The sequence below is a fragment of the Heterodontus francisci genome, chromosome 27, assembly GCF_036365525.1.
Source record: "Heterodontus francisci isolate sHetFra1 chromosome 27, sHetFra1.hap1, whole genome shotgun sequence".
NCBI classification, from domain to species: Eukaryota; Metazoa; Chordata; class Chondrichthyes; order Heterodontiformes; family Heterodontidae; genus Heterodontus; species Heterodontus francisci.
Window position 1 is genome coordinate 50,358,537 of NC_090397.1, and position 26,927 is coordinate 50,385,463.

The window sequence follows — 26,927 nt, forward strand, 5'->3', positions numbered from 1 at the left end:
AGAAATCAGCCAGGGTCATACTGAACGGTGAACAGGCTCGAGGGGCCATAAGGTCTACTCCTGCTCTTATTCCTTATCTTCTCATATTAGGGTTTAATGAATGTTATCAATCAGAACATTTACAATGTGGTGAACATTATATGGTGGCAAAGACCTCCAAATCAAGGGATAATATTCATAAAAACATGAGAATTTTTATGCGGAACAATCCAAATCCTTTTGTAATGGAGCTGAACTCCATCTACTCCCCTGCTTTTTACTGTGACAGAAGGTCTCCTTCATGCTCTGGCTGCAAAGAACAGGGTCAATCTGACTGCAGCCCTTCAGCCAGAGAGAGAAACAGGGGGAGTTTAGATCTATTACAAAAAGGATTGGATTGAATGGCATAAAAATTCTCATGTTTTTGAGATTCCTACCTTTAGTTAGAAACCTTAAAATTAATGTTGAATCTTTTTGTTGTGTTTCAGGTTTAAGGAAATGATCTTCACTGCAGACATGATGCTGGTGATGGTTTTGGTTCTAAATGAATTGCTCATCAGTGAGCAGGTAGGGTTAACCAAACACGATGGGTTGAATTTTATGGGCCCCTAGGAGATGGGATGGGAGCGTGGGGACCCATAAAATAGCGACAGAAGGCAGGGGTGGTGTGCCTGTCACCTTCCTGTCACCCTATGATTAGTTTGGGAGAACGAAAGGCCGAAGACACCCTTCTCACCCAGAGGCTGATTGAGGCCCTTAAGCCCTCATCCCACTGCCCCGGCGACCCTGCTGCAGTTATCTGGGGTCCAGGGCTCCAGCGATGGGCCTGATCCTGGGCCTCTAGTAGTACCAGCAATGGCCACCTCACCCAGTGGTGCTGCTGATACTACTGAGCTGCCGGCCTTCTGATTGGCTGACATCTCTGGGGGGTGGGATTCCAGTCCTTAAAGGGACAGGGACCATGGCGCTGGGCAGTTAATAGCCCGGGTGCCACTAAATTGAGCCAGGGGTCTCCAAAGGCCCAAGGATTCCCCTCAACCTTTTGACCCAGTGTCAGGACACCTGCTGACTCCACAAAATATTGCCCGATGTGTGAGGACAGGTTTGTGCTGTGAGGTGAGGAGTTAGTGGATTACCTACTGTGTAATTTAGAGGGAACAGAAAGCAGTGGCAACTGAAGGAATGTCTGAAAATGAGCAAATATCAATCTTGTCAAGCCGTAGATATCCAATTCAGTCTAATCTGACTTTTCTGCACTCCCCCTATCCTTTTAATATCACCTTATTTGTGAGGTCTTCACATCAATATAATGGTCACCCAAACCTAAAAGTTCTCCATGATAATTAGATTCTTATATCATAAATCAGTGGTTCTCAAAGTGTGGTCTGCACACCACTGGTGGTCCACAAGGGTCATCCAGATGGTCTGCAGGCTGTTAAAAAATGCAGGTCACTGATGCGCCGCACCAGGTTGAGGCCATACGACAGGACAGGCCAGAACCCTCACCACCCCCACCACCACTTGCATGGCATGACACATTTAAACTGGCTCCCACGTGCGCGGCATGAGTCATCATAAGTGTGAGCAACAACAATGAGGTTTATAAGCCAGATTTAGTTTACTGTTACAACATACAACTGCAAGATCGAATTTTCAATACTTGTGGGGCTGAAAACAAGAGAGGAACCAGCTGAACGTGGAGCCCGATATGAGACTGAAGCTCTCCAGCCTGGTACCTGACATCACCTCATTGGTGTCCATCAAAAGCAGCACCATTCATCCCATTCATTCTGATACTTTTTTTGCTGTGGCAAGTGAAAGCGGGTGTGGTAGGACCAGTAGGTGGGTCCATGGGGTCTTTTACCCCACCTGAAAGGTCCACAGATGAAAAGTTTGATAACCACTGTCATAAATACATTCTGTTACAGGCGATGAACTGGGTCAGGAACCATGACTGCAGTTTCCATTTCTCACTGAGCAGTTACAGTGCCACGTTGTACAATCTCATGTGTAGCTCACAGAACATTCCCATGGTTTCCACTCCATCCTGTTCTGAGCTGCCAGTCACTGATTGGTCAGCAGTAATTTTGACATCATTAATGGTCCAGCCAATTGGATCTGATTTCAATGGTTCCAAAGGTCTTCACAATCTGTGATATTTATATATTTACAGTAACACTCGAAACCTCATCACATCAGACAACTGGGAGAGAGAGAGGTAGGAATGGGAGCAGGAAATCCCCACCTTTAATTTGAAACTTTCACACTAATGTTGAATCTTTTTGCTGTGTTTCAGGTTTGAGGAAAGGATCTTCACTGCAGACATGATGCTGGTGATGGTTTTGGTGCTAAGTGAATTGCTCATCAGTGATGTGACAGGTAGGGCCAATTAAACATGATGTGTGAGGACTGGTTAGTTCTGTGAGGTGAGGAGTTAGTGGTTTACCTGCTGTGTAAATTACAGGGAACGGAAAGGGGCAGCACCTGACAGAATGTCCCAGAATGAACCAAATATAACTTTGCAAACCTTCAATATTCTACTAATCTAATTCCACTCACCTATGCATAACATAAAGTCTTTCGTCTCGTCTGATTTCATTCTTCTGCTCAATCTGCTACATTTTAATATCACACCCTGTTTGAACACACTCTCCTTCTCACTCCCCATGCCCTTTAATATCACACACAGCCTAAATCACTCACCTACTAATTCCCTGCACCCTTTCACTTCACACCGAGTCCAATCCCACTCTCCTCTTCACTCCATTTCAATTTCAATACCCTACTCAGTCCACTCCCACCCTCCTGCTCACAACCGCCAATAGTCTATTTTTAAGCAGTTACCTAATTCTAGTTTGTGAATTATTGATGGGCTCTGTTTCTTTTACAAATTGTGGCACAGAGTTGCACATTCTCACCATCCACTGTGAAGCAATATTCTCTGAAATGCCACAGTCCACGATCTGGACTCTGACGCTGTGACTCCAGCACTGACCCTGTCCTGAGTAGGGGGTGGGGGTAAATGGGAGGCCCCTTGTTTGCATTGAGTCAACAGTCAGTAGTGCCACTTTAGGAACATCTCAGGCCCCACACAGCCTGACACATGGGAACCTCTGTCATCCAGGGTGTTCCCACTTCCTTCCCCTCCACATACATTTCTGTGTCTCCTTCAGCCCCACTACTCGATCTTTTGGGTCCAGACTGATTCTCTGGCCTGGATTCCAGGCCCCTGTTGGGCCAAAATCCTGTGTCCGAATCCTGTGGAATTATAACAGGAATGCGTTGGGAAGCTGTGCAAGTGTGGGGTCAAAGTTCACTATTAATTTGTGCCTCAAGTTACCATCGCAACGACCAGTAGAAACTGATCCAGTAGATTCCTCATTTGATGTTGGATGAGTTCAGACGACTGGATTTCATTCACTGATCAGCTGATTAAACTGCTGTAGTGGAGAGGACTGGGGATGAATATTGTGTAATAACCCTGGGATGGGGGGGGAGGGTGGAAATTGTGTCTAATAACACCGGAGTGTGGGAAGAGTGTCTAATAACACCGGAGGTTGGGGGAATAGTGTCGAATAACACCGGGGTGGGGGGGGTGGGGAATAGTGTCTAATAACACCAGGGTGTGGGGGAATAATGTCTAATAACACTGGGGTGGGGGGGGAATAGTGTCTAATAACACCGGAGGTCGGGGGCAAAGTGTCGAATAACACCGGGGTGGGGGGGGGAATAGTGTCTAATGACAACGGGGTGGGGGGGAATAGTGTCTAATAACACTGGGGTGGGGGGGAATAGTGTCCAATAACACCAGGGGTTGGGGGAATAGTGTCTAAAAACACCGGGGTGGGGGGGAATAGTGTCCAAAAACACCGGGGTGGGGGGGAATAAAGTCTAATAACACCGGGGGTTGGGGGAATAGTGTCTAATGACAACGGGGTGGGGGGGAATAGTGTCTAATAACACCGGAGGTTGGGGGAATAGTGTCTAATAACCCACGGGTGGGGGGGGGGAATAATGTCTAATAACACCGGGGTAGGGGGGAATAGTGTCTAATAAGACCGGGGTGGGGGGAATAATGTCTAATAACACCAGGGTGTGGGGGAATAGTGTCTAATAACACCGGAGTTTGTGGGAATAGTGTGAATAACCCAGGGTGGGGGAATAGTGTCTAAAAACACCGGGGTGGGGGGAATACTGTCTAATAACACCAGGGTGTGGCGGAATAGTGTGTAATAACCCGGGGTGGGGGGGGGAAAGTGTCTAATAACACCAGGGTGTGGGGGAATAGTGCCTAATAACACCGGAGGTTGGGGGAATAGAGTCTAAAACCCGGGGAGGGGAGAATAAAGATTAATAACACCGGGGTGTGGGAATAGTGGCTAATAACACCGGAGGTTGGAGAAATAGTGTCTAATAACACTGGGGTGGGGGTGAATAGTGTCTAATAACACCGGATTGTGGGGGAATAGTGTCTAATAACACCAGGGTGTGGGGGGAATAGTGTCTAATAACACCGGAGGTTTGGAGAATAGTGTCTAATAACACCGGAGTGTGGGGGAATAGTGTCTAATAACACCAGGGTGTGGGGGAATAGTGTCTAATAACACCGGAGGTTTGGAGAATAGTGTCTAATAACACCGGAGTGTGGGGGAATAGTGTCTAATAACACCGGAGGTTGGGGGAACAGTGTCTAATAAGACCGGGGTGTGGGGAAATAGTGTCTAATAAACCAGGGTGGGGGGGAATAGTGTCTAATAACCCGGGGTATGGGGGAATAGTGTCTAATAACACCGGAGGTTGGGGGAACAGTGTCTACGAACACTGGGGTGGGGGTGAATAGTGTCTAATAACACCAGAGTTTGGGGGAAAAGGGTGAATAACCCGTGGTGGGGGTGAATAGTGTCTAATAACACCAGGGTGTGGGGGAATAGTGTCTAATAACCCGGGGTATGGGGGAATAGTGTCTAATAACACCGGAGGTTGGGGGAACAGTGTCTAATAACACTGGGGTGGGGGTGAATAGTGTCTAATAACACCGGAGGTTGGGGGAACAGTGTCTAATAACACCGGAGGTTGGGGGAATAGTGTTTAATAACACCAGGGTGTGGGGGAATAGTGTCTAACAACCAGGGGTTGGGGGGGAATAGTGTCCAATAACACTGGGGTGGGGGTGAATAGTGTCTAATAACACCGGATTGTGGGGGAATAGTGTCTAATAACACCGGAGGTTGGGAGAATAGTGTCTAATAACACCGGAGGTTGGGAGAATAGTGTCTAATAACACCGGAGGTTGGGGGAATAGTGTCTAATAACACCAGGGTGTGGGGGAATAGTGTCTAATAACACCGGAGGTTTGGAGAATAGTGTCTAATAACACCAGGGTGTGGGGGAATAGTGTCTAATAACACCGGAGGTTGGGGGAACAGTGTCTACTGACACTGGGGTGGGGGTGAATAGTGTCTAATAACACCGGAGTGTGGGGGAATAGTGTCTAATAAGACCGGAGGTTGGGGGAATAGTGTCTAATAAGACCGGAGGTTGGGGGAATAGTGTCTAATAACACCAGGGTGTGGGGGAATAGTGTCTAATAACACCGGAGCTTGGGGGAATAGTGTGAATAACCCAGGGTGGGGGAATAGTGTCTAATAACACCAGGGTGTGGCGGAATAGTGTGTAATAAGACCGGAGGTTGGGGGAATAGTGTCTAATAAGACCGGGGTGGGGGGAATAATGTCTAATAACACCAGGGTGTGGGGGAATAGTGTCTAATAAGACCGGGGTGGGGGGAATAATGTCTAATAACACCAGGGTGTGGGGGAATAGTGTCTAATAACACCGGAGCTTGGGGGAATAGTGTGAATAACCCAGGGTGGGGGGGAATAGTGTCTAATAACACCAGGGTGTGGGGGAATAGTGTCTAATAACACCGGAGCTTGGGGGAATAGTGTGAATAACCCAGGGTGGGGGAATAGTGTCTAATAACACCAGGGTGTGGCGGAATAGTGTGTAATAAGACCGGAGGTTGGGGGAATAGTGTCTAATAAGACCGGGGTGGGGGGAATAATGTCTAATAACACCAGGGTGTGGGGGAATAGTGTCTAATAACACCGGAGCTTGGGGGAATAGTGTGAATAACCCAGGGTGGGGGAATAGTGTCTAAAAACACCGGGGTGGGGGGAATACTGTCTAATAACACCAGGGTGTGGCGGAATAGTGTGTAATAACCCGGGGTGGGGGGGGGGGGGGAAAGTGTCTAATAACACCAGGGTATGGGGGAATAGTGTCTAATAACACCGGAGGTTTGGAGAATAGTGTCTAATAACACCGGAGGTTGGGGGAACAGTGTCTACTAACACTGGGGTGGGGGTGAATAGTGTCTAATAACACCGGAGTGTGGGGGAATAGTGTCTAATAACACCGGAGGTTGGGGGAATAGAGTCTAAAACCCGGGGAGGGGGGAATAAAGATTAATAACACCGGGGTGTGGGAATAGTGGCTAATAACACCGGAGGTTGGAGAAATAGTGTCTAATAACACTGGGGTGGGGGTGAATAGTGTCTAATAACACCGGATTGTGGGGGAATAGTGTCTAATAACACCGGAGGTTGGGAGAATAGTGTCTAATAACACCGGAGGTTGGGGGAATAGTGTCTAATAACACCAGGGTGTGGGGGAATAGTGTCTAATAACACCGGAGGTTTGGAGAATAGTGTCTAATAACACCAGGGTATGGGGGAATAGTGTCTAATAACACCGGAGGTTGGGGGAACAGTGTCTACTAACACTGGGGTGGGGGTGAATAGTGTCTAATAACACCGGAGGTTGGGGGAATAGTGTCTAATAAGACCGGGGTGTGGGGAAATAGTGTCTAATAAACCAGGGTGGGGGGGAATAGTGTCTAATAACCCGGGGTATGGGGGAATAGTGTCTAATAACACCGGAGTGTGGGGGAATAGTGTCTAATAACACCGGAGGTTGGGGGAATAGTGTCTAATAAGACCGGGGTGTGGGGAAATAGTGTCTAATAAACCAGGGTGGGGGGGAATAGTGTCTAATAACCCGGGGTATGGGGGAATAGTGTCTAATAACACCGGAGGTTGGGGGAACAGTGTCTACTAACACTGGGGTGGGGGTGAATAGTGTCTAATAACACCAGAGTTTGCGGGAAAAGGGTGAATAACCCGTGGTGGGGGTGAATAGTGTCTAATAAGACCAGGGTGTGGGGGAATAGTGTCTAATAACCCGGGGTATGGGGGAATAGTGTCTAATAACACCGGAGGTTGGGGGAACAGTGTCTAATAACACTGGGGTGGGGGTGAATAGTGTCTAATAACACCGGAGGTTGGGGGAATAGTGTCTAATTACACCGGAGTGTGGGGGAATAGTGTCTAATAACACCAGGGTGTGGAGGAATAGTGTCTAATAACCCGGGGTATGGGGGAATAGTGTCTAATAACACCGGAGGTTGGGGGAATAGTGTTTAATAACACCAGGGTGTGGGGGAATAGTGTCTAATAACACTGGGGTGGGGGTGAATAGTGTCTAATAACACCGGAGGTTGGGGGAACAGTGTCTAATAACACTGGGGTGGGGGTGAATAGTGTCTAATAACACCGGAGGTTTGGAGAATAGTGTCTAATAACCCGGGGTATGGGGAATAGTGTCTAATAACACCAGGGTGTGGGGGAATAGTGTCTAATAACACCGGAGGTTTGGAGAATAGTGTCTAATAACACCAGGGTATGGGGGAATAGTGTCTAATAACACCGGAGGTTGGGGGAACAGTGTCTACTGACACTGGGGTGGGGGTGAATAGTGTCTAGTAACACCGGAGTGTGGGGGAATAGTGTCTAATAACACCGGAGGTTGGGGGAATAGTGTCTAATAAGACCGGAGGTTGGGGGAATAGTGTCTAATAACACCAGGGTGTGGGGGAATAGTGTCTAATAACACCGGAGGTTTGGAGAATAGTGTCTAATAACACCAGGGTATGGGGGAATAGTGTCTAATAACACCGGAGGTTGGGGGAACAGTGTCTACTGACACTGGGGTGGGGGTGAATAGTGTCTAATAACACCGGAGTGTGGGGGAATAGTGTCTAATAACACCGGAGGTTGGGGGAATAGTGTCTAATAAGACCGGGGTGTGGGGAAATAGTGTCTAATAAACCAGGGTGGGGGGGAATAGTGTCTAATAACCCGGGGTATGGGGGAATAGTGTCTAATAACACCGGAGGTTGGGGGAACAGTGTCTACTAACACTGGGGTGGGGGTGAATAGTGTCTAATAACACCGGAGGTTGGGGGAATAGTGTCTAATAACACCAGAGTTTGGGGGAAAAGGGTGAATAACCCGTGGTGGGGGTGAATAGTGTCTAATAAGACCAGGCTGTGGGGGAATAGTTTCAAATAACCCCAGGGAATGGGGGAATAGTGTCTAATAACACCGGGGTGGGGGGGGGAATAGTGTCTAACAACACCGGGATGGGGGGGAATCGTGTCTAATAACCCGGGGAATGGGGGAATAGTGTCTCATAACCCGGGGTATGGGGGAATAGTGTCTAATAACACCGGAGGTTTGGAGAATAGTGTCTAATAAGACCGGGGTGTGGGGAAATAGTGTCTAATAAACCAGGGTGGGGGGGAATAGTGTCTAATAACACCGGAGTGTGGGGGAATAGTGTCTAATAACACCGGAGTGTGGGGGAATAGTGTCTAATAACACCGGAGGTTGGGGGAATAGTGTCTAATAACACCGGAGTGTGGGGGAATAGTGTCTAATAACCCGGGGTATGGGGGAATAGTGTCTAATAACACCGGAGTTTGGGGGAAAAGTGTGAATAACCCGTGGTGGGGGTGAATAGTGTCTAATAAGACCAGGGTGTGGGGGAATAGTGTCTAATAACCCGGGGTATGGGGGAATAGTGTCTAATAACACCGGAGGTTGGGGGAACAGTGTCTAATAACACTGGGGTGGGGGTGAATAGTGTCTAATAACACCGGAGGTTGGGGGAACAGTGTCTAATAACACTGGGGTGGGGGTGAATAGTGTCTAATTACACCGGAGTGTGGGGGAATAGTGTCTAATAACACCAGGGTGTGGAGGAATAGTGTCTAATAACCCGGGGTATGGGGGAATAGTGTCTAATAACACCGGAGGTTGGGGGAATAGTGTTTAATAACACCAGGGTGTGGGGGAATAGTGTCTAACAACCAGGGGTTGGGGGGGAATAGTGTCTAATAACACCGGAGGTTGGAGAAATAGTGTCGAATAACACTGGGGTGGGGGTGAATAGTGTCTAATAACACCGGATTGTGGGGGAATAGTGTCTAATAACACCGGAGGTTGGGAGAATAGTGTCTAATAACACCGGAGGTTGGGGGAATAGTGTCTAATAACACCAGGGTGTGGGGGAATAGTGTCTAATAACACCGGAGGTTTGGAGAATAGTGTCTAATAACACCAGGGTATGGGGGAATAGTGTCTAATAACACCGGAGTGGGGGAATAGTGTCTAATAACACCGGAGGTTGGGGGAATAGTGTCTAATAACACCAGGGTGTTGGGGAATAGTGTCTAACAACCCGGGGTGGGGAGAATAGTGTCTAATAACATCGGGGTGGGGGGGAATAGTGTCTAATAACGCCGGAGTGGGGGAATAGTGTCTAATAACACCGGAGGTTGGGGGAATAGTGTCTAATAACACCAGGGTGTGGGGGAATAGTGTCTAACAACCCGGGGTGGAGAGAATAGTGTCTAATAACACCGGGGTGGGGGGGAATAGTGTCTAATAACGCCGGAGTGGGGGAATAGTGTCTAATAACACCGGAGGTTGGGGGAATAGTGTCTAATAACACCAGGGTGTTGGGGAATAGTGTCTAACAACCCGGGGTGGGGAGAATAGTGTCTAATAACATCGGGGTGGGGGGGAATAGTGTCTAATAACGCCGGAGTGGGGGAATAGTGTCTAATAACACCGGTGGTTGGGGGAATAGTGTCTAATAACACCAGGGTGTGGGGGAATAGTGTCTAACAACCTGGGGTGGGGAGAATAGTGTCTAATAACACCGGGGTGGGGGGGAATAGTGTCTAATAACGCCGGAGTGGGGGAATAATGTCTAATAACACCGGGGTGGGGGGGGGAATAGTTTCTAATAACACCGGAGGTTGGGAGAATAGTGTCTCATAACACCGGGTGGGGGGAATAGTGTCTAATAACACAGGGGTGTGGGGGAATGGTGTCTAATAACACAAGGGTGGAGGGGTATAGTGTCTAATAACACCGGGGTGGGGGGGAATAGTGTCTAATAACGCCGGAGTGGGGGAATAATGTCTAATAACACCGGGGTGGGGGGGGGAATAGTTTCTAATAACACCGGAGGTTGGGAGAATAGTGTCTCATAACACCGGGTGGGGGGAATAGTGTCTAATAACACAGGGGTGTGGGGGAATGGTGTCTAATAACACAAGGGTGGAAGGGTATAGTGTCTAATAACACCGGGGTGGGGGGGAATAGTGTCTAATAACACCGGAGGTTGGGGGAACAGTGTCTAATAACACTGGGGTGGGGGTGAATAGTGTCTAATAACACCGGAGGTTGGGGGAATAGTGTCTAATTACACCGGAGTGTGGGGGAATAGTGTCTAATAACACCAGGGTGTGGAGGAATAGTGTCTAATAACCCGGGGTATGGGGGAATAGTGTCTAATAACACCGGAGGTTGGGGGAATAGTGTTTAATAACACCAGGGTGTGGGGGAATAGTGTCTAATAACACTGGGGTGGGGGTGAATAGTGTCTAATAACACCGGAGGTTGGGGGAACAGTGTCTAATAACACTGGGGTGGGGGTGAATAGTGTCTAATAACACCGGAGGTTTGGAGAATAGTGTCTAATAACCCGGGGTATGGGGAATAGTGTCTAATAACACCAGGGTGTGGGGGAATAGTGTCTAATAACACCGGAGGTTTGGAGAATAGTGTCTAATAACACCAGGGTATGGGGGAATAGTGTCTAATAACACCGGAGGTTGGGGGAACAGTGTCTACTGACACTGGGGTGGGGGTGAATAGTGTCTAGTAACACCGGAGTGTGGGGGAATAGTGTCTAATAACACCGGAGGTTGGGGGAATAGTGTCTAATAAGACCGGAGGTTGGGGGAATAGTGTCTAATAACACCAGGGTGTGGGGGAATAGTGTCTAATAACACCGGAGGTTTGGAGAATAGTGTCTAATAACACCAGGGTATGGGGGAATAGTGTCTAATAACACCGGAGGTTGGGGGAACAGTGTCTACTGACACTGGGGTGGGGGTGAATAGTGTCTAATAACACCGGAGTGTGGGGGAATAGTGTCTAATAACACCGGAGGTTGGGGGAATAGTGTCTAATAAGACCGGGGTGTGGGGAAATAGTGTCTAATAAACCAGGGTGGGGGGGAATAGTGTCTAATAACCCGGGGTATGGGGGAATAGTGTCTAATAACACCGGAGGTTGGGGGAACAGTGTCTACTAACACTGGGGTGGGGGTGAATAGTGTCTAATAACACCGGAGGTTGGGGGAATAGTGTCTAATAACACCAGAGTTTGGGGGAAAAGGGTGAATAACCCGTGGTGGGGGTGAATAGTGTCTAATAAGACCAGGCTGTGGGGGAATAGTTTCAAATAACCCCAGGGAATGGGGGAATAGTGTCTAATAACACCGGGGTGGGGGGGGGAATAGTGTCTAACAACACCGGGATGGGGGGGAATCGTGTCTAATAACCCGGGGAATGGGGGAATAGTGTCTCATAACCCGGGGTATGGGGGAATAGTGTCTAATAACACCGGAGGTTTGGAGAATAGTGTCTAATAAGACCGGGGTGTGGGGAAATAGTGTCTAATAAACCAGGGTGTGGGGGAATAGTGTCTAATAACACCGGAGTGTGGGGGAATAGTGTCTAATAACACCGGAGTGTGGGGGAATAGTGTCTAATAACACCGGAGGTTGGGGGAATAGTGTCTAATAACACCGGAGTGTGGGGGAATAGTGTCTAATAACCCGGGGTATGGGGGAATAGTGTCTAATAACACCGGAGTGTGGGGGAATAGTGTCTAATAACACCGGAGGTTGGGGGAATAGTGTCTAATAAGACCGGGGTGTGGGGAAATAGTGTCTAATAAACCAGGGTGGGGGGGAATAGTGTCTAATAACCCGGGGTATGGGGGAATAGTGTCTAATAACACCGGAGGTTGGGGGAACAGTGTCTACTAACACTGGGGTGGGGGTGAATAGTGTCTAATAACACCAGAGTTTGGGGGAAAAGTGTGAATAACCCGTGGTGGGGGTGAATAGTGTCTAATAAGACCAGGGTGTGGGGGAATAGTGTCTAATAACCCGGGGTATGGGGGAATAGTGTCTAATAACACCGGAGGTTGGGGGAACAGTGTCTAATAACACTGGGGTGGGGGTGAATAGTGTCTAATAACACCGGAGGTTGGGGGAACAGTGTCTAATAACACTGGGGTGGGGGTGAATAGTGTCTAATTACACCGGAGTGTGGGGGAATAGTGTCTAATAACACCAGGGTGTGGAGGAATAGTGTCTAATAACCCGGGGTATGGGGGAATAGTGTCTAATAACACCGGAGGTTGGGGGAATAGTGTTTAATAACACCAGGGTGTGGGGGAATAGTGTCTAACAACCAGGGGTTGGGGGGGAATAGTGTCTAATAACACCGGAGGTTGGAGAAATAGTGTCGAATAACACTGGGGTGGGGGTGAATAGTGTCTAATAACACCGGATTGTGGGGGAATAGTGTCTAATAACACCGGAGGTTGGGAGAATAGTGTCTAATAACACCGGAGGTTGGGGGAATAGTGTCTAATAACACCAGGGTGTGGGGGAATAGTGTCTAATAACACCGGAGGTTTGGAGAATAGTGTCTAATAACACCAGGGTATGGGGGAATAGTGTCTAATAACACCGGAGTGGGGGAATAGTGTCTAATAACACCAGAGGTTGGGGGAATAGTGTCTAATAACACCAGGGTGTTGGGGAATAGTGTCTAACAACCCGGGGTGGGGAGAATAGTGTCTAATAACATCGGGGTGGGGGGGAATAGTGTCTAATAACGCCGGAGTGGGGGAATAGTGTCTAATAACACCGGAGGTTGGGGGAATAGTGTCTAATAACACCAGGGTGTGGGGGAATAGTGTCTAACAACCCGGGGTGGGGAGAATAGTGTCTAATAACACCGGGGTGGGGGGGAATAGTGTCTAATAACGCCGGAGTGGGGGAATAGTGTCTAATAACACCGGAGGTTGGGGGAATAGTGTCTAATAACACCAGGGTGTTGGGGAATAGTGTCTAACAACCCGGGGTGGGGAGAATAGTGTCTAATAACATCGGGGTGGGGGGGAATAGTGTCTAATAACGCCGGAGTGGGGGAATAGTGTCTAATAACACCGGTGGTTGGGGGAATAGTGTCTAATAACACCAGGGTGTGGGGGAATAGTGTCTAACAACCCGGGGTGGGGAGAATAGTGTCTAATAACACCGGGGTGGGGGGGAATAGTGTCTAATAACGCCGGAGTGGGGGAATAATGTCTAATAACACCGGGGTGGGGGGGGGAATAGTTTCTAATAACACCGGAGGTTGGGAGAATAGTGTCTCATAACACCGGGTGGGGGGAATAGTGTCTAATAACACAGGGGTGTGGGGGAATGGTGTCTAATAACACAAGGGTGGAGGGGTATAGTGTCTAATAACACCGGGGTGGGGGGGGAATAGTGTCTAATAACGCCGGAGTGGGGGAATAATGTCTAATAACACCGGGGTGGGGGGGGGAATAGTTTCTAATAACACCGGAGGTTGGGAGAATAGTGTCTCATAACACCGGGTGGGGGGAATAGTGTCTAATAACACAGGGGTGTGGGGGAATGGTGTCTAATAACACAAGGGTGGAAGGGTATAGTGTCTAATAACACCGGGGTGGGGGGGAATAGTGTCTAATAACGCCGGAGTGGGGGAATAATGTCTAATAACACCGGGGTGGGGGGGGGAATAGTTTCTAATAACACCGGAGGTTGGGAGAATAGTGTCTCATAACACCAGGTGGGGGGAATAGTGTCTAATAACACAGGGGTGTGGGGGAATAGTGTCTAATAACACCGGGGAATGGGGGGGAATAGTGTCTAATAACACCGGGGTGGGGGGGGAATAGTGTCTAATAACCCCGGGGAATGGGGGGGAATAGTGTCTAATAACACCGGGGTGGGGGGGGAATAGTGTCTAATAACCCCAGGGAATGGGGGAATAGTGTCTAATAACACCGGGGTGGGGGGGGAATGGTGTCTAATAACACCGGGGTGGGGGGGAATATTATCTAATAACACTGGAGGTTGGGGGAATAGTGTCAAATAACACTAGGCTGTGGGGGGAACAGTGTCTAATAACCCCGGGGTGGGGGGGAATAGTGTCTAATAACACCGGGGTGGGGGGGGAATCATGTCTAATAACCCCGGGGTGGGGGAATAGTGTCTAATAACCCTGGGGTGGGGGGGAATAGTGTCTAATAACCCCGGGGTGGGGGGGAATCATGTCTAATAAACCCGGGGTGGGAGGGAATAGTGTCTAATAACACTGGGGTGGGGGTGAATAGTGTCTAATAACACCGGAGGTTGGGGGAATAGTGTCTAATAACACCGGAGGTTGGGGGAATAGTGTCTAATAACGCCGCGGTGGGGGAATAGTGTCTAATAACACCGGGGTGGTGAGGGAATAGTGTCTAATAACCCCGGGGTTGGGGAATAGTGTCTAATAACACCGGGGTGGGGGGGAATAGTGTCTAATAACGCCGCGGTGGGGGAATAGTGTCTAATAACACCGGGGTGGGGGGGAATAGTGTCTAATAACACCGGAGGTTGGGGGAATAGTGTCTAATAACACCGGAGGTTGGGGGAATAGTGTCTAATAACCCCGGGGTGGGGGGGAATATTGTCTAATAACACCGGAGGTTGGGGAATAGTGTCTAATAACCCCGGGGGTGGGGGGGAATAGTGTCTAATAACACCGGAGGTTGGGGGAATAGTGTCTAATAACACCGGGGTGGGGGGGAATAGTGTCTAATAACGCTGCGGTGGGGGAATAGTGTCTAATAACACCGGGGTGGGGGGGAATAGTGTCTAATAACACCGGAGGTTGGGGGAATAGTGTCTAATAACACCGGAGGTTGGGGGAATAGTGTCTAATAACACCGGAGGTTGGGGGAATAGTGTCTAATAACCCCGGGGTGGGGGGGAATATTGTCTAATAACACCGGAGGTTGGGGAATAGTGTCTAATAACCCCGGGGTGGGGGGGAATAGTGTCTAATAACCCCGGGGTGGGGGAATAGTGTCTAATAACACCGGAGGTTGGGGAATAGTGTCTAATAACCCGGGGTGGGGGTGTATAGTGTCTAATAACACCGGGGTAGGGGGAAATAGTTTCTAATTACCCGGGGTGGGGGCGAATAGTGTCTAATATCACCGGAGGTTGGGGGACTAGAGTCTAATAACCCCGCGGTGGGGGGGAATAGTGTCGAATATCACCGGGGTGGGGGGGGGAATGGTGTCTAATAACACCAGGGTGGGGTGGAATCGTGTCTAATAACGCCGGGGTGGGGGGAAATTGTTTCTAATAACACCGGAGGTTGGGGAATAGTGTCTAATAACACCAGAGGTTGGGGGAATAGTGTCCAATAACACCAGAGGTTGGGGGAATAGTGTCTAATAACCCCGGGGTGGGGGGGAATAGTGTCTAATAACACCGGAGGTTGGGGGAATAGTGTCCAATAACACCAGAGGTTGGGGGAATAGTGTCTAATAACCCCGGGGTGGGGGGGAATATTGTCTAATAACACCGGAGGTTGGTGGAATAGTGTCTAATAACACCGGGGTGGGGGGGAATAGTGTCTAATAACCCCGGGGAATGGGGGGGAATAGTGTCTAATAACCCCGGGGAATGGGACAATTGTGTCTAATAACACCGGGGTCGGGGGAATAGTTTCTAATTACCTGGGGTGGGGGTGTATAGTGTCTAATAACACTGGGGTGGGGGCGAATAGTGTCTAATAACACCGGAGGTTGGTGGAATAGTGTCTAATAACACCGGGGTGGGGGGGAATAGTGTCTAATAACCCCGGGGAATGGGACAATTGTGTCTAATAACACCGGGGTCGGGGGGAATAGTTTCTAATTACCGGGGGTGGGGGGGAATAGTGTCTAATAACACTGGGGTGGGGGCGAATAGTGTCTAATAACACCGGAGGTTGGGGGACTAGAGTCTAATAACCCCGCGGTGGGTGGAATCGTGTCTAATAACACTGGGGTGGGGGCGAATAGTGTCTAATAACACCGGGGTGGGGGCGAATAGTGTCTAATAACACTGGGGTGGGGGCGAATAGTGTCTAATAACACCAGGGTGTGGGGGAATAGTGTCTAATAACGCCGGAGTGGGGGAATAGTGTCTAATAACACCAGGGTGTGGGGGAATAGTGTCTAATAACGCCGGAGTGGGGGAATAGTGTCTAACAACCCGGGGTGGGGGGGAATAGTGTCTAATAACGCCGGAGTGGGGGAATAGTGTCTAATAACACCGGAGGTTGGGGGAATAGTGTCTAATAACACCAGGGTGTTGGGGAATAGTGTCTAATAACCAGGGGTGGGGGGGAATAGTGTCTAATAACGCCGGAGTGGGGGAATAGTGTCTAATAACACCGGAGGTTGGGGGAATAGTGTCTAATAACACCAGGGTGTGGGGGAATAGTGTCTAACAACCCGGGGTGGGGAGCATAGTGTCTAATAACACCGGGGTGGGGGGGAATAGTGTCTAATAACGCCGGAGTGGGGGAATAGTGTCTAATAACACCGGAGGTTGGGGGAATAGTGTCTAATAACACCAGGGTGTGGGGGAATAGTGTCTAACAACCCGGGGTGGGGAGAATAGTGTCTAATAACACCGGGGTGGGGGGGAATAGTGTCTATTAACGCCGGAGTGGGGGAATAATGTCTAATAACACCGGGGTGGGGGGGGGGGAATAGTTTCTAATAACACCGGAGGTTGGGAGAATAGTGTCTCATAACACCGGGTGTGGGGAATAGTGTCTAATAACACAGGGGAGTGGGGGAATAGTGTCTAATAAGACAGGGGTGTGGGGGAATAGTGTCTAATAACCCCGGGATGCGGGGCAACAGTTTCTAATAACCCGGGATGGGGGGAATAGTGTCTAATAACACAGGGGTGTGGGGGAATAGTGTCTAATAACACAGGGGTGTGGGGGAATAGTGTCTAATAACACAGGGGTGGAGGGGTATAGTGTCTAATAACACAGGGGTGGAGGGGTATAGTGTCTAATAACCCCGGGATGCGGGGCAACAGTTTCTAATAACCCGGGATGGGGGGAATAGTGTCTAATAACCCCGGGGAATGGCGGGGAATAGTGTCTATTCACCCTGGGGTGGTGGGGGAATTGTTTCTAATAACCCCAGGGAATGGGGGAATAGTGTCTAATAACACCGGGGTGGGGGGGGAATGGTGTCTAATAACACCGGGGTGGGGGGGAATAGTGTCTAATAACCCCAGGGAATGGGGGAATAGTGTCTAATAACACCGGGGTGGGGGGGGAATGGTGTCTAATAACACCGGGGTGGTGGGGGAATTGTTTCTAATAACCCCAGGGAATGGGGGAATAGTGTCTAATAACACCGGGGTGGGGGGGGAATGGTGTCTAATAACACCGGGGTGGGGGGGAATAGTGTCTAATAACCCCAGGGAATGGGGGAATAGTGTCTAATAACACCGGGGTGGGGGGGGAATGGTGTCTAATAACACCAGGGTGGTGGGGGAATTGTTTCTAATAACCCCAGGGAATGGGGGAATAGTGTCTAATAACACCGGGGTGGGGGGGGAATGGTGTCTAATAACCCCAGGGAATGGGGGAATAGTGTCTAATAACACCGGGGTGGGGGGGAATATTATCTAATAACACTGGAGGTTGGGGGAATAGTGTCAAATAACACCAGGCTGTGGGGGAATAGTGTCTAATAACCCCAGGCTGTGGGGGAATAGTGTCTAATAACACCGTGGTGGGGGGGGAATCGTGTCTAATAACACCGGGGTGGGGGGGAATAGTGTCTAATAACACCGGGGTGATGGGGAATAGTGTCTAATAACACCGGGGTGGGGGGAGAATGGTGTCTAATTACACCGGAGGTTGGGGGAATAGAGTCTAACAACCCCGCGGTGGGGGGAAATAGTGTCTAATAACACCGGGGTGGGGGGGAATGGTGTCTAATAACACCGGGGTGGGGGCAAATAGTGTCTAATAACACCGGAGGTTGGGGCAATAGAGTCTAATAACCCCGCGGTGGGGGGGGAATAGTGTCTCATAACACCGGGTGGGGGGAATAGTGTCTAATAACACAGGGGTGGAGGGGTATAGTGTCCAATAACCCCGGGATGCGGGGCAACAGTTTCTAATAACCCGGGGTGTGGGGATTAGTGTCTAATAACCCCGGGGAATGGGGGGGAGTAGTGTCTATTCACCCTGGGGTGGTGGGGGAATTGTTTCTAATAACACCGGGGTGGGAGGAATAGTGTCTATTAACCCCGGGGTGGGGGGGAATAGTGTCTAATAACCCCAGGGAATGGGGGAATAGTGTCTAATAACACCGGGGTGGGGGGGGAATGGTGTCTAATAACACCGGGGTGGGGTGGAATATTATCTAATAACACTGGAGGTTGGGGGAATAGTGTCAAATAACACTAGGCTGTGGGGGAACAGTGTCTAATAACCCCAAGGAATGGGGGAATAGTGTCTAATAACACCGGGGTCGGGGGGAATAGTTTCTAATTACCGGGGGTGGGGGGGAATAGTGTCTAATAACACTGGGGTGGGGGCGAATATAGTGTCTAATAACACCGAGGTTGGGGGACAGAGTCTAATAACCCCGCGGTGGGTGGAATCGTGTCTAATAACACTGGGGTGGGGGCGAATAGTGTCTAATAACACCGGGGTGGGGGCGAATAGTGTCTAATAACACTGGGGTGGGGCGAATAGTGTCTAATAACACCAGGGTGTGGGGGAATAGTGTCTAATAACGCCGGAGTGGGGGAATAGTGTCTAATAACACCAGGGTGTGGGGGAATAGTGTCTAATAACGCCGGAGTGGGGGAATAGTGTCTAACAACCCGGGGTGGGGGGGAATAGTGTCTAATAACGCCGGAGTGGGGGAATAGTGTCTAATAACACCGGAGGTTGGGGGAATAGTGTCTAATAACACCAGGGTGTTGGGGAATAGTGTCTAATAACCCGGGGTGGGGGGGAATAGTGTCTAATAACGCCGGAGTGGGGGAATAGTGTCTAATAACACCGGAGGTTGGGGGAATAGTGTCTAATAACACCAGGGTGTGGGGGAATAGTGTCTAACAACCCGGGGTGGGGAGCATAGTGTCTAATAACACCGGGGTGGGGGGGAATAGTGTCTAATAACGCCGGAGTGGGGGAATAGTGTCTAATAACACCGGAGGTTGGGGGAATAGTGTCTAATAACACCAGGGTGTGGGGGAATAGTGTCTAACAACCCGGGGTGGGGAGAATAGTGTCTAATAACACCGGGGTGGGGGGGAATAGTGTCTATTAACGCCGGAGTGGGGGAATAATGTCTAATAACACCGGGGTGGGGGGGGGGGAATAGTTTCTAATAACACCGGAGGTTGGGAGAATAGTGTCTCATAACACCGGGTGGGGGGAATAGTGTCTAATAACACAGGGGAGTGGGGGAATAGTGTCTAATAAGACAGGGGTGTGGGGGAATAGTGTCTAATAACCCCGGGATGCGGGGCAACAGTTTCTAATAACCCGGGATGGGGGGAATAGTGTCTAATAACACAGGGGTGTGGGGGAATAGTGTCTAATAACACAGGGGTGTGGGGGAATAGTGTCTAATAACACAGGGGTGGAGGGGTATAGTGTCTAATAACACAGGGGTGGAGGGGTATAGTGTCTAATAACCCCGGGATGCGGGGCAACAGTTTCTAATAACCCGGGATGGGGGGAATAGTGTCTAATAACCCCGGGGAATGGCGGGGAATAGTGTCTATTCACCCTGGGGTGGTGGGGGAATTGTTTCTAATAACCCCAGGGAATGGGGGAATAGTGTCTAATAACACCGGGGTGGGGGGGGAATGGTGTCTAATAACACCGGGGTGGGGGGGAATAGTGTCTAATAACCCCAGGGAATGGGGGAATAGTGTCTAATAACACCGGGGTGGTGGGGGAATTGTTTCTAATAACCCCAGGGAATGGGGGAATAGTGTCTAATAACACCGGGGTGGGGGGGGAATGGTGTCTAATAACACCGGGGTGGGGGGGAATAGTGTCTAATAACCCCAGGGAATGGGGAATAGTGTCTAATAACACCGGGGTGGGGGGGGAATGGTGTCTAATAACACCAGGGTGGTGGGGGAATTGTTTCTAATAACCCCAGGGAATGGGGGAATAGTGTCTAATAACACCGGGGTGGGGGGGGAATGGTGTCTAATAACCCCAGGGAATGGGGGAATAGTGTCTAATAACACCGGGGTGGGGGGGAATATTATCTAATAACACTGGAGGTTGGGGGAATAGTGTCAAATAACACCAGGCTGTGGGGGAATAGTGTCTAATAACCCCAGGCTGTGGGGGAATAGTGTCTAATAACACCGTGGTGGGGGGGGAATCGTGTCTAATAACACCGGGTTGGGGGGGAATAGTGTCTAATAACACCGGGGTGATGGGGAATAGTGTCTAATAACACCGGGGTGGGGGGAGAATGGTGTCTAATTACACCGGAGGTTGGGGGAATAGAGTCTAACAACCCCGCGGTGGGGGGAAATAGTGTCTAATAACACCGGGGTGGGGGGGAATGGTGTCTAATAACACCGGGGTGGGGGCAAATAGTGTCTAATAACACCGGAGGTTGGGGCAATAGAGTCTAATAACCCCGCGGTGGGGGGGAATAGTGTCTCATAACACCGGGTGGGGGGAATAGTGTCTAATAACACAGGGGTGGAGGGGTATAGTGTCCAATAACCCCGGGATGCGGGGCAACAGTTTCTAATAACCCGGGGTGTGGGGATTAGTGTCTAATAACCCCGGGGAATGGGGGGGAGTAGTGTCTATTCACCCTGGGGTGGTGGGGGAATTGTTTCTAATAACACCGGGGTGGGAGGAATAGTGTCTATTAACCCCGGGGTGGGGGGGAATAGTGTCTAATAACCCCAGGGAATGGGGGAATAGTGTCTAATAACACCGGGGTGGGGGGGGAATGGTGTCTAATAACACCGGGGTGGGGTGGAATATTATCTAATAACACTGGAGGTTGGGGGAATAGTGTCAAATAACACTAGGCTGTGGGGGAACAGTGTCTAATAACCCCAAGGAATGGGGGAATAGTGTCTAATAACACCGGGGTGGGGGGGGGAATCGTGTCTAATAACCCCGGGGTTGGGGAATAGTGTCTAATAACCCCGGGGTGGGGGGGAATAGTGTCTAATAACCCCGGGGTGGGGGGGAATAGTGTCTAATAACACCGGGGTGGTGGGGGAATAGTGTCTAATAACACCGGGGTGGGGGGGGGAATCGTGTCTAATAACCCCGGGGTTGGGGAATAGTGTCTAATAACCCCGGGGTGGGGGGGAATAGTGTCTAATAACGCCGCGGTGGGGGAATAGTGTCTAATAACACCGGGGTGGGGGGGAATAGTGTCTAATAACACCGGAGGTTGGGGGAATAGTGTCTAATAACACCGGAGGTTGGGGGAATAGTGTCTAATAACACCGGGGTGGGGGGGAATAGTGTCTAATAACGCCGCGGTGGGGGAATAGTGTCTAATAACACCGGGGTGGGGGGGAATAGTGTCTAATAACACCGGAGGTTGGGGGAATAGTGTCTAATAACACCGGAGGTTGGGGGAATAGTGTCTAATAACCCCGGGGTGGGGGGAATATTGTCTAATAACACCGGAGGTTGGGGAATAGTGTCTAATAACCCCGGGGTGGGGGGGAATAGTGTCTAATAACCCCGGGGTGGGGGAATAGTGTCTAATAACACCGGAGGTTGGGGAATAGTGTCTAATAACCCGGGGTGGGGGTGTATAGTGTCTAATAACACCGGGGTAGGGGGAAATAGTTTCTAATTACCCGGGGTGGGGGCGAATAGTGTCTAATATCACCGGAGGTTGGGGGACTAGAGTCTAATAACCCCGCGGTGGGGGGGAATAGTGTCGAATATCACCGGGGTGGGGGGGGAATGGTGTCTAATAACACCAGGGTGGGGTGGAATCGTGTCTAATAACGCCGGGGTGGGGGGAAATTGTTTCTAATAACACCGGAGGTTGGGGAATAGTGTCTAATAACACCAGAGGTTGGGGGAATAGTGTCCAATAACACCAGAGGTTGGGGGAATAGTGTCTAATAACCCCGGGGTGGGGGGGAATAGTGTCTAATAACACCGGAGGTTGGGGGAATAGTGTCCAATAACACCAGAGGTTGGGGGAATAGTGTCTAATAACCCCGGGGTGGGGGGGAATATTGTCTAATAACACCGGAGGTTGGTGGAATAGTGTCTAATAACACCGGGGTGGGGGGGAATAGTGTCTAATAACCCCGGGGAATGGGGGGGAATAGTGTCTAATAACCCCGGGGAATGGGACAATTGTGTCTAATAACACCGGGGTCGGGGAAATAGTTTCTAATTACCTGGGGTGGGGGTGTATAGTGTCTAATAACACTGGGGTGGGGGCGAATAGTGTCTAATAACACCGGAGGTTGGTGGAATAGTGTCTAATAACACCGGGGTGGGGGGGAATAGTGTCTAATAACCCCGGGGAATGGGACAATTGTGTCTAATAACACCGGGGTCGGGGGGAATAGTTTCTAATTACCGGGGGTGGGGGGGAATAGTGTCTAATAACACTGGGGTGGGGGCGAATAGTGTCTAATAACACCGGAGGTTGGGGGACTAGAGTCTAATAACCCCGCGGTGGGTGGAATCGTGTCTAATAACACTGGGGTGGGGGCGAATAGTGTCTAATAACACCTGGGTGGGGGCGAATAGTGTCTAATAACACTGGGGTGGGGGCGAATAGTGTCTAATAACACCAGGGTGTGGGGGAATAGTGTCTAATAACGCCGGAGTGGGGGAATAGTGTCTAATAACACCAGGGTGTGGGGGAATAGTGTCTAATAACGCCGGAGTGGGGGAATAGTGTCTAACAACCCGGGGTGGGGGGGAATAGTGTCTAATAACGCCGGAGTGGGGGAATAGTGTCTAATAACACCGGAGGTTGGGGGAATAGTGTCTAATAACACCAGGGTGTTGGGGAATAGTGTCTAATAACCCGGGGTGGGGGGGAATAGTGTCTAATAACGCCGGAGTGGGGGAATAGTGTCTAATAACACCGGAGGTTGGGGGAATAGTGTCTAATAACACCAGGGTGTGGGGGAATAGTGTCTAACAACCCGGGGTGGGGAGAATAGTGTCTAATAACACCGGGGTGGGGGGGAATAGTGTCTAATAACGCCGGAGTGGGGGAATAGTGTCTAATAACACCGGAGGTTGGGGGAATAGTGTCTAATAACACCAGGGTGTGGGGGAATAGTGTCTAACAACCCGGGGTGGGGAGAATAGTGTCTAATAACACCGGGGTGGGGGGGAATAGTGTCTATTAACGCCGGAGTGGGGGAATAATGTCTAATAACACCGGGGTGGGGGGGGGGAATAGTTTCTAATAACACCGGAGGTTGGGAGAATAGTGTCTCATAACACCGGGTGGGGGGAATAGTGTCTAATAACACAGGGGAGTGGGGGAATAGTGTCTAATAAGACAGGGGTGTGGGGGAATAGTGTCTAATAACCCCGGGATGCGGGGCAACAGTTTCTAATAACCCGGGATGGGGGGAATAGTGTCTAATAACACAGGGGTGTGGGGGAATAGTGTCTAATAACACAGGGGTGTGGGGGAATAGTGTCTAATAACACAGGGGTGGAGGGGTATAGTGTCTAATAACACAGGGGTGGAGGGGTATAGTGTCTAATAACCCCGGGATGCGGGGCAACAGTTTCTAATAACCCGGGATGGGGGGAATAGTGTCTAATAACCCCGGGGAATGGCGGGGAATAGTGTCTATTCACCCTGGGGTGGTGGGGGAATTGTTTCTAATAACCCCAGGGAATGGGGGAATAGTGTCTAATAACACCGGGGTGGGGGGGGAATGGTGTCTAATAACACCGGGGTGGGGGGGAATAGTGTCTAATAACCCCAGGGAATGGGGGAATAGTGTCTAATAACACCGGGGTGGGGGGGGAATGGTGTCTAATAACACCGGGGTGGTGGGGGAATTGTTTCTAATAACCCCAGGGAATGGGGGAATAGTGTCTAATAACACCGGGGTGGGGGGGGAATGGTGTCTAATAACACCGGGGTGGGGGGGAATAGTGTCTAATAACCCCAGGGAATGGGGGAATAGTGTCTAATAACACCGGGGTGGGGGGGGAATGGTGTCTAATAACACCGGGGTGGTGGGGGAATTGTTTCTAATAACCCCAGGGAATGGGGGAATAGTGTCTAATAACACCGGGGTGGGGGGGAATATTATCTAATAACACTGGAGGTTGGGGGAATAGTGTCAAATAACACCAGGCTGTGGGGGAATAGTGTCTAATAACCCCAGGCTGTGGGGGAATAGTGTCTAATAACACCGTGGTGGGGAGGGGAATCGTGTCTAATAACACCGGGGTGGGGGGGAATAGTGTCTAATAACACCGGGGTGATGGGGAATAGTGTCTAATAACACCGGGGTGGGGGGAGAATGGTGTCTAATAACACCGGGCTGGGGGCGAATAGTGTCTAATTACACCGGAGGTTGGGGGAATAGAGTCTAACAACCCCGCGGTGGGGGGGAATAGTGTCTAATAACACCGGGGTGGGGGGGAATGGTGTCTAATAACACCGGGGTGGGGGCAAATAGTGTCTAATAACACCGGAGGTTGGGGCAATAGAGTCTAATAACCCCGCGGTGGGGGGGAATAGTGTCTCATAACACCGGGTGGGGGGAATAGTGTCTAATAACACAGGGGTGGAGGGGTATAGTGTCCAATAACCCCGGGATGCGGGGCAACAGTTTCTAATAACCCGGGGTGTGGGGATTAGTGTCTAATAACCCCGGGGAATGGGGGGGAGTAGTGTCTATTCACCCTGGGGTGGTGGGGGAATTGTTTATAATAACACCGGGGTGGGAGGAATAGTGTCTATTAACCCCGGGGTGGGGGGGAATAGTGTCTAATAACCCCAGGGAATGGGGGAATAGTGTCTAATAACCCCGGGGTGGGGGGGAATAGTGTCTAATAACCCCAGGGAATGGGGGAATAGTGTCTAATAACCCCGGGATGGGGGGGAATATTATCTAATAACACTGGAGGTTGGGGGAATAGTGTCAAATAACACTAGGCTGTGGGGGAACAGTGTCTAATAACCCCAAGGAATGGGGGAATAGTGTCTAATAACACCGGGGTGGGGGGGGGAATCGTGTCTAATAACCCCGGGGTTGGGGAATAGTGTCTAATAACCCCGGGGTGGGGGGGAATAGTGTCTAATAACCCCGGGGTGGGGGGGAATAGTGTCTAATAACACCGGGGTGGTGGGGGAATAGTGTCTAATAACACCGGGGTGGGGGGGGGAATCGTGTCCAATAACCCCGGGGTTGGGGAATAGTGTCTAATAACCCCGGGGTGGGGGGGAATAGTGTCTAATAACACCGGAGGTTGGGGGTATAGTGTCTAATAACACCAGAGGTTGGGGGAATAGTGTCTAATAACCCCGGGGTGGGGGGGAATATTGTCTAATAACACCGGAGGTTGGTGGAATAGTGTCTAATAACACCGGGGTGGGGGGAATAGCGTCTAATAACCCCGGGGAATGGGGGGGAATTGTGTCTAATAACCCGGGGTGGGGGTGTATAGTGTCTAATAACCCCGGGGAATGGGACAATTGTGTCTAATAACACCGGGGTAGGGGGGAATAATTTCTAATTACCTGGGGTGAGGGGGAATAGATTCCAATAACAGTGGGGTGGGGGCAAATAGTGTCTAATAACACCGGAGGTTGAGGGACTAGAGTCTAATAACCCCGCGGTGGGGGGGAATAGTGTCTAATAACACCGGGGTGGGGGGGGAATGGTGTCTAATAACACCGGGGTGGGGGGGGAATCGTGTCGAATAACCCCGGGGTGGGGGAATAGTGTCTAATAACCCCGGGGTGGTGGGGAATAGTGTCTAATAACTCCGGAGGTTGGGGAATGGTGTCTAATAACACCGGGCTGGGGGCGAATAGTGTCTAATAACCCCGCGGTGGGGGGGAATAGTGTCTAATAACACCGGGGAGGGGGGGGGGAATGGTGTCTAATAACACCGGGGTGGGGGAATAGTGTCTAATAACACCGGGGTGGGGGGAATAGTGTCTAATAACACCGGGGTGGGGGGGAATGGTGTCTAATAACACCGGGGTGGGGGCAAATAGTGTCTAATAACACCGGAGGTTGGGGGAATAGAGTCTAATAACCCCGCGGTGGGGGGGAATAGTGTCTAATAACACCGGGGTGGGGGGGGGGAATGGTGTCTAATAACGCCGGGGTGGGGGAATAGTGTCTAATAACACCAGAGGTTGGGGGAATAGTGTCTAATAACCCCGGGGTGGGGGGGAATATTGTCTAATAACACCGGAGGTTGGGGGAATAGTGTCTAATAACACCGGGGTGGGGGGGGGAATGGTGTCTAATAACCCCGGGGTGGGGGGGGAATATTGTCTAATAACACCGGAGGTTGGGGGAATAGTGTCTAATAACACCGGGGTGGGGGGGGGAATGGTGTCTAATAACACCGGGGGAGGGGG

General features: G+C 50.3%; 1 protein-coding gene across 1 annotated transcript in view; it reads left to right on the forward strand.

The window, feature by feature from the left end:
* The first annotated feature begins 2,119 nt into the window (after nucleotides 1-2,119).
* LOC137385021 (lectin-like) overlaps nucleotides 2,120-26,927 on the forward strand; it is a 93,884-nt gene continuing 69,076 nt past the window's right edge. The window contains exons 1-2 of the mRNA XM_068059761.1: nucleotides 2,120-2,197; nucleotides 2,276-2,358. Coding sequence (XP_067915862.1) covers nucleotides 2,304-2,358 — 55 coding nt within the window. The 5' untranslated portion in view covers nucleotides 2,120-2,197; nucleotides 2,276-2,303. The remainder of the gene's footprint in view (nucleotides 2,198-2,275; nucleotides 2,359-26,927) is intronic.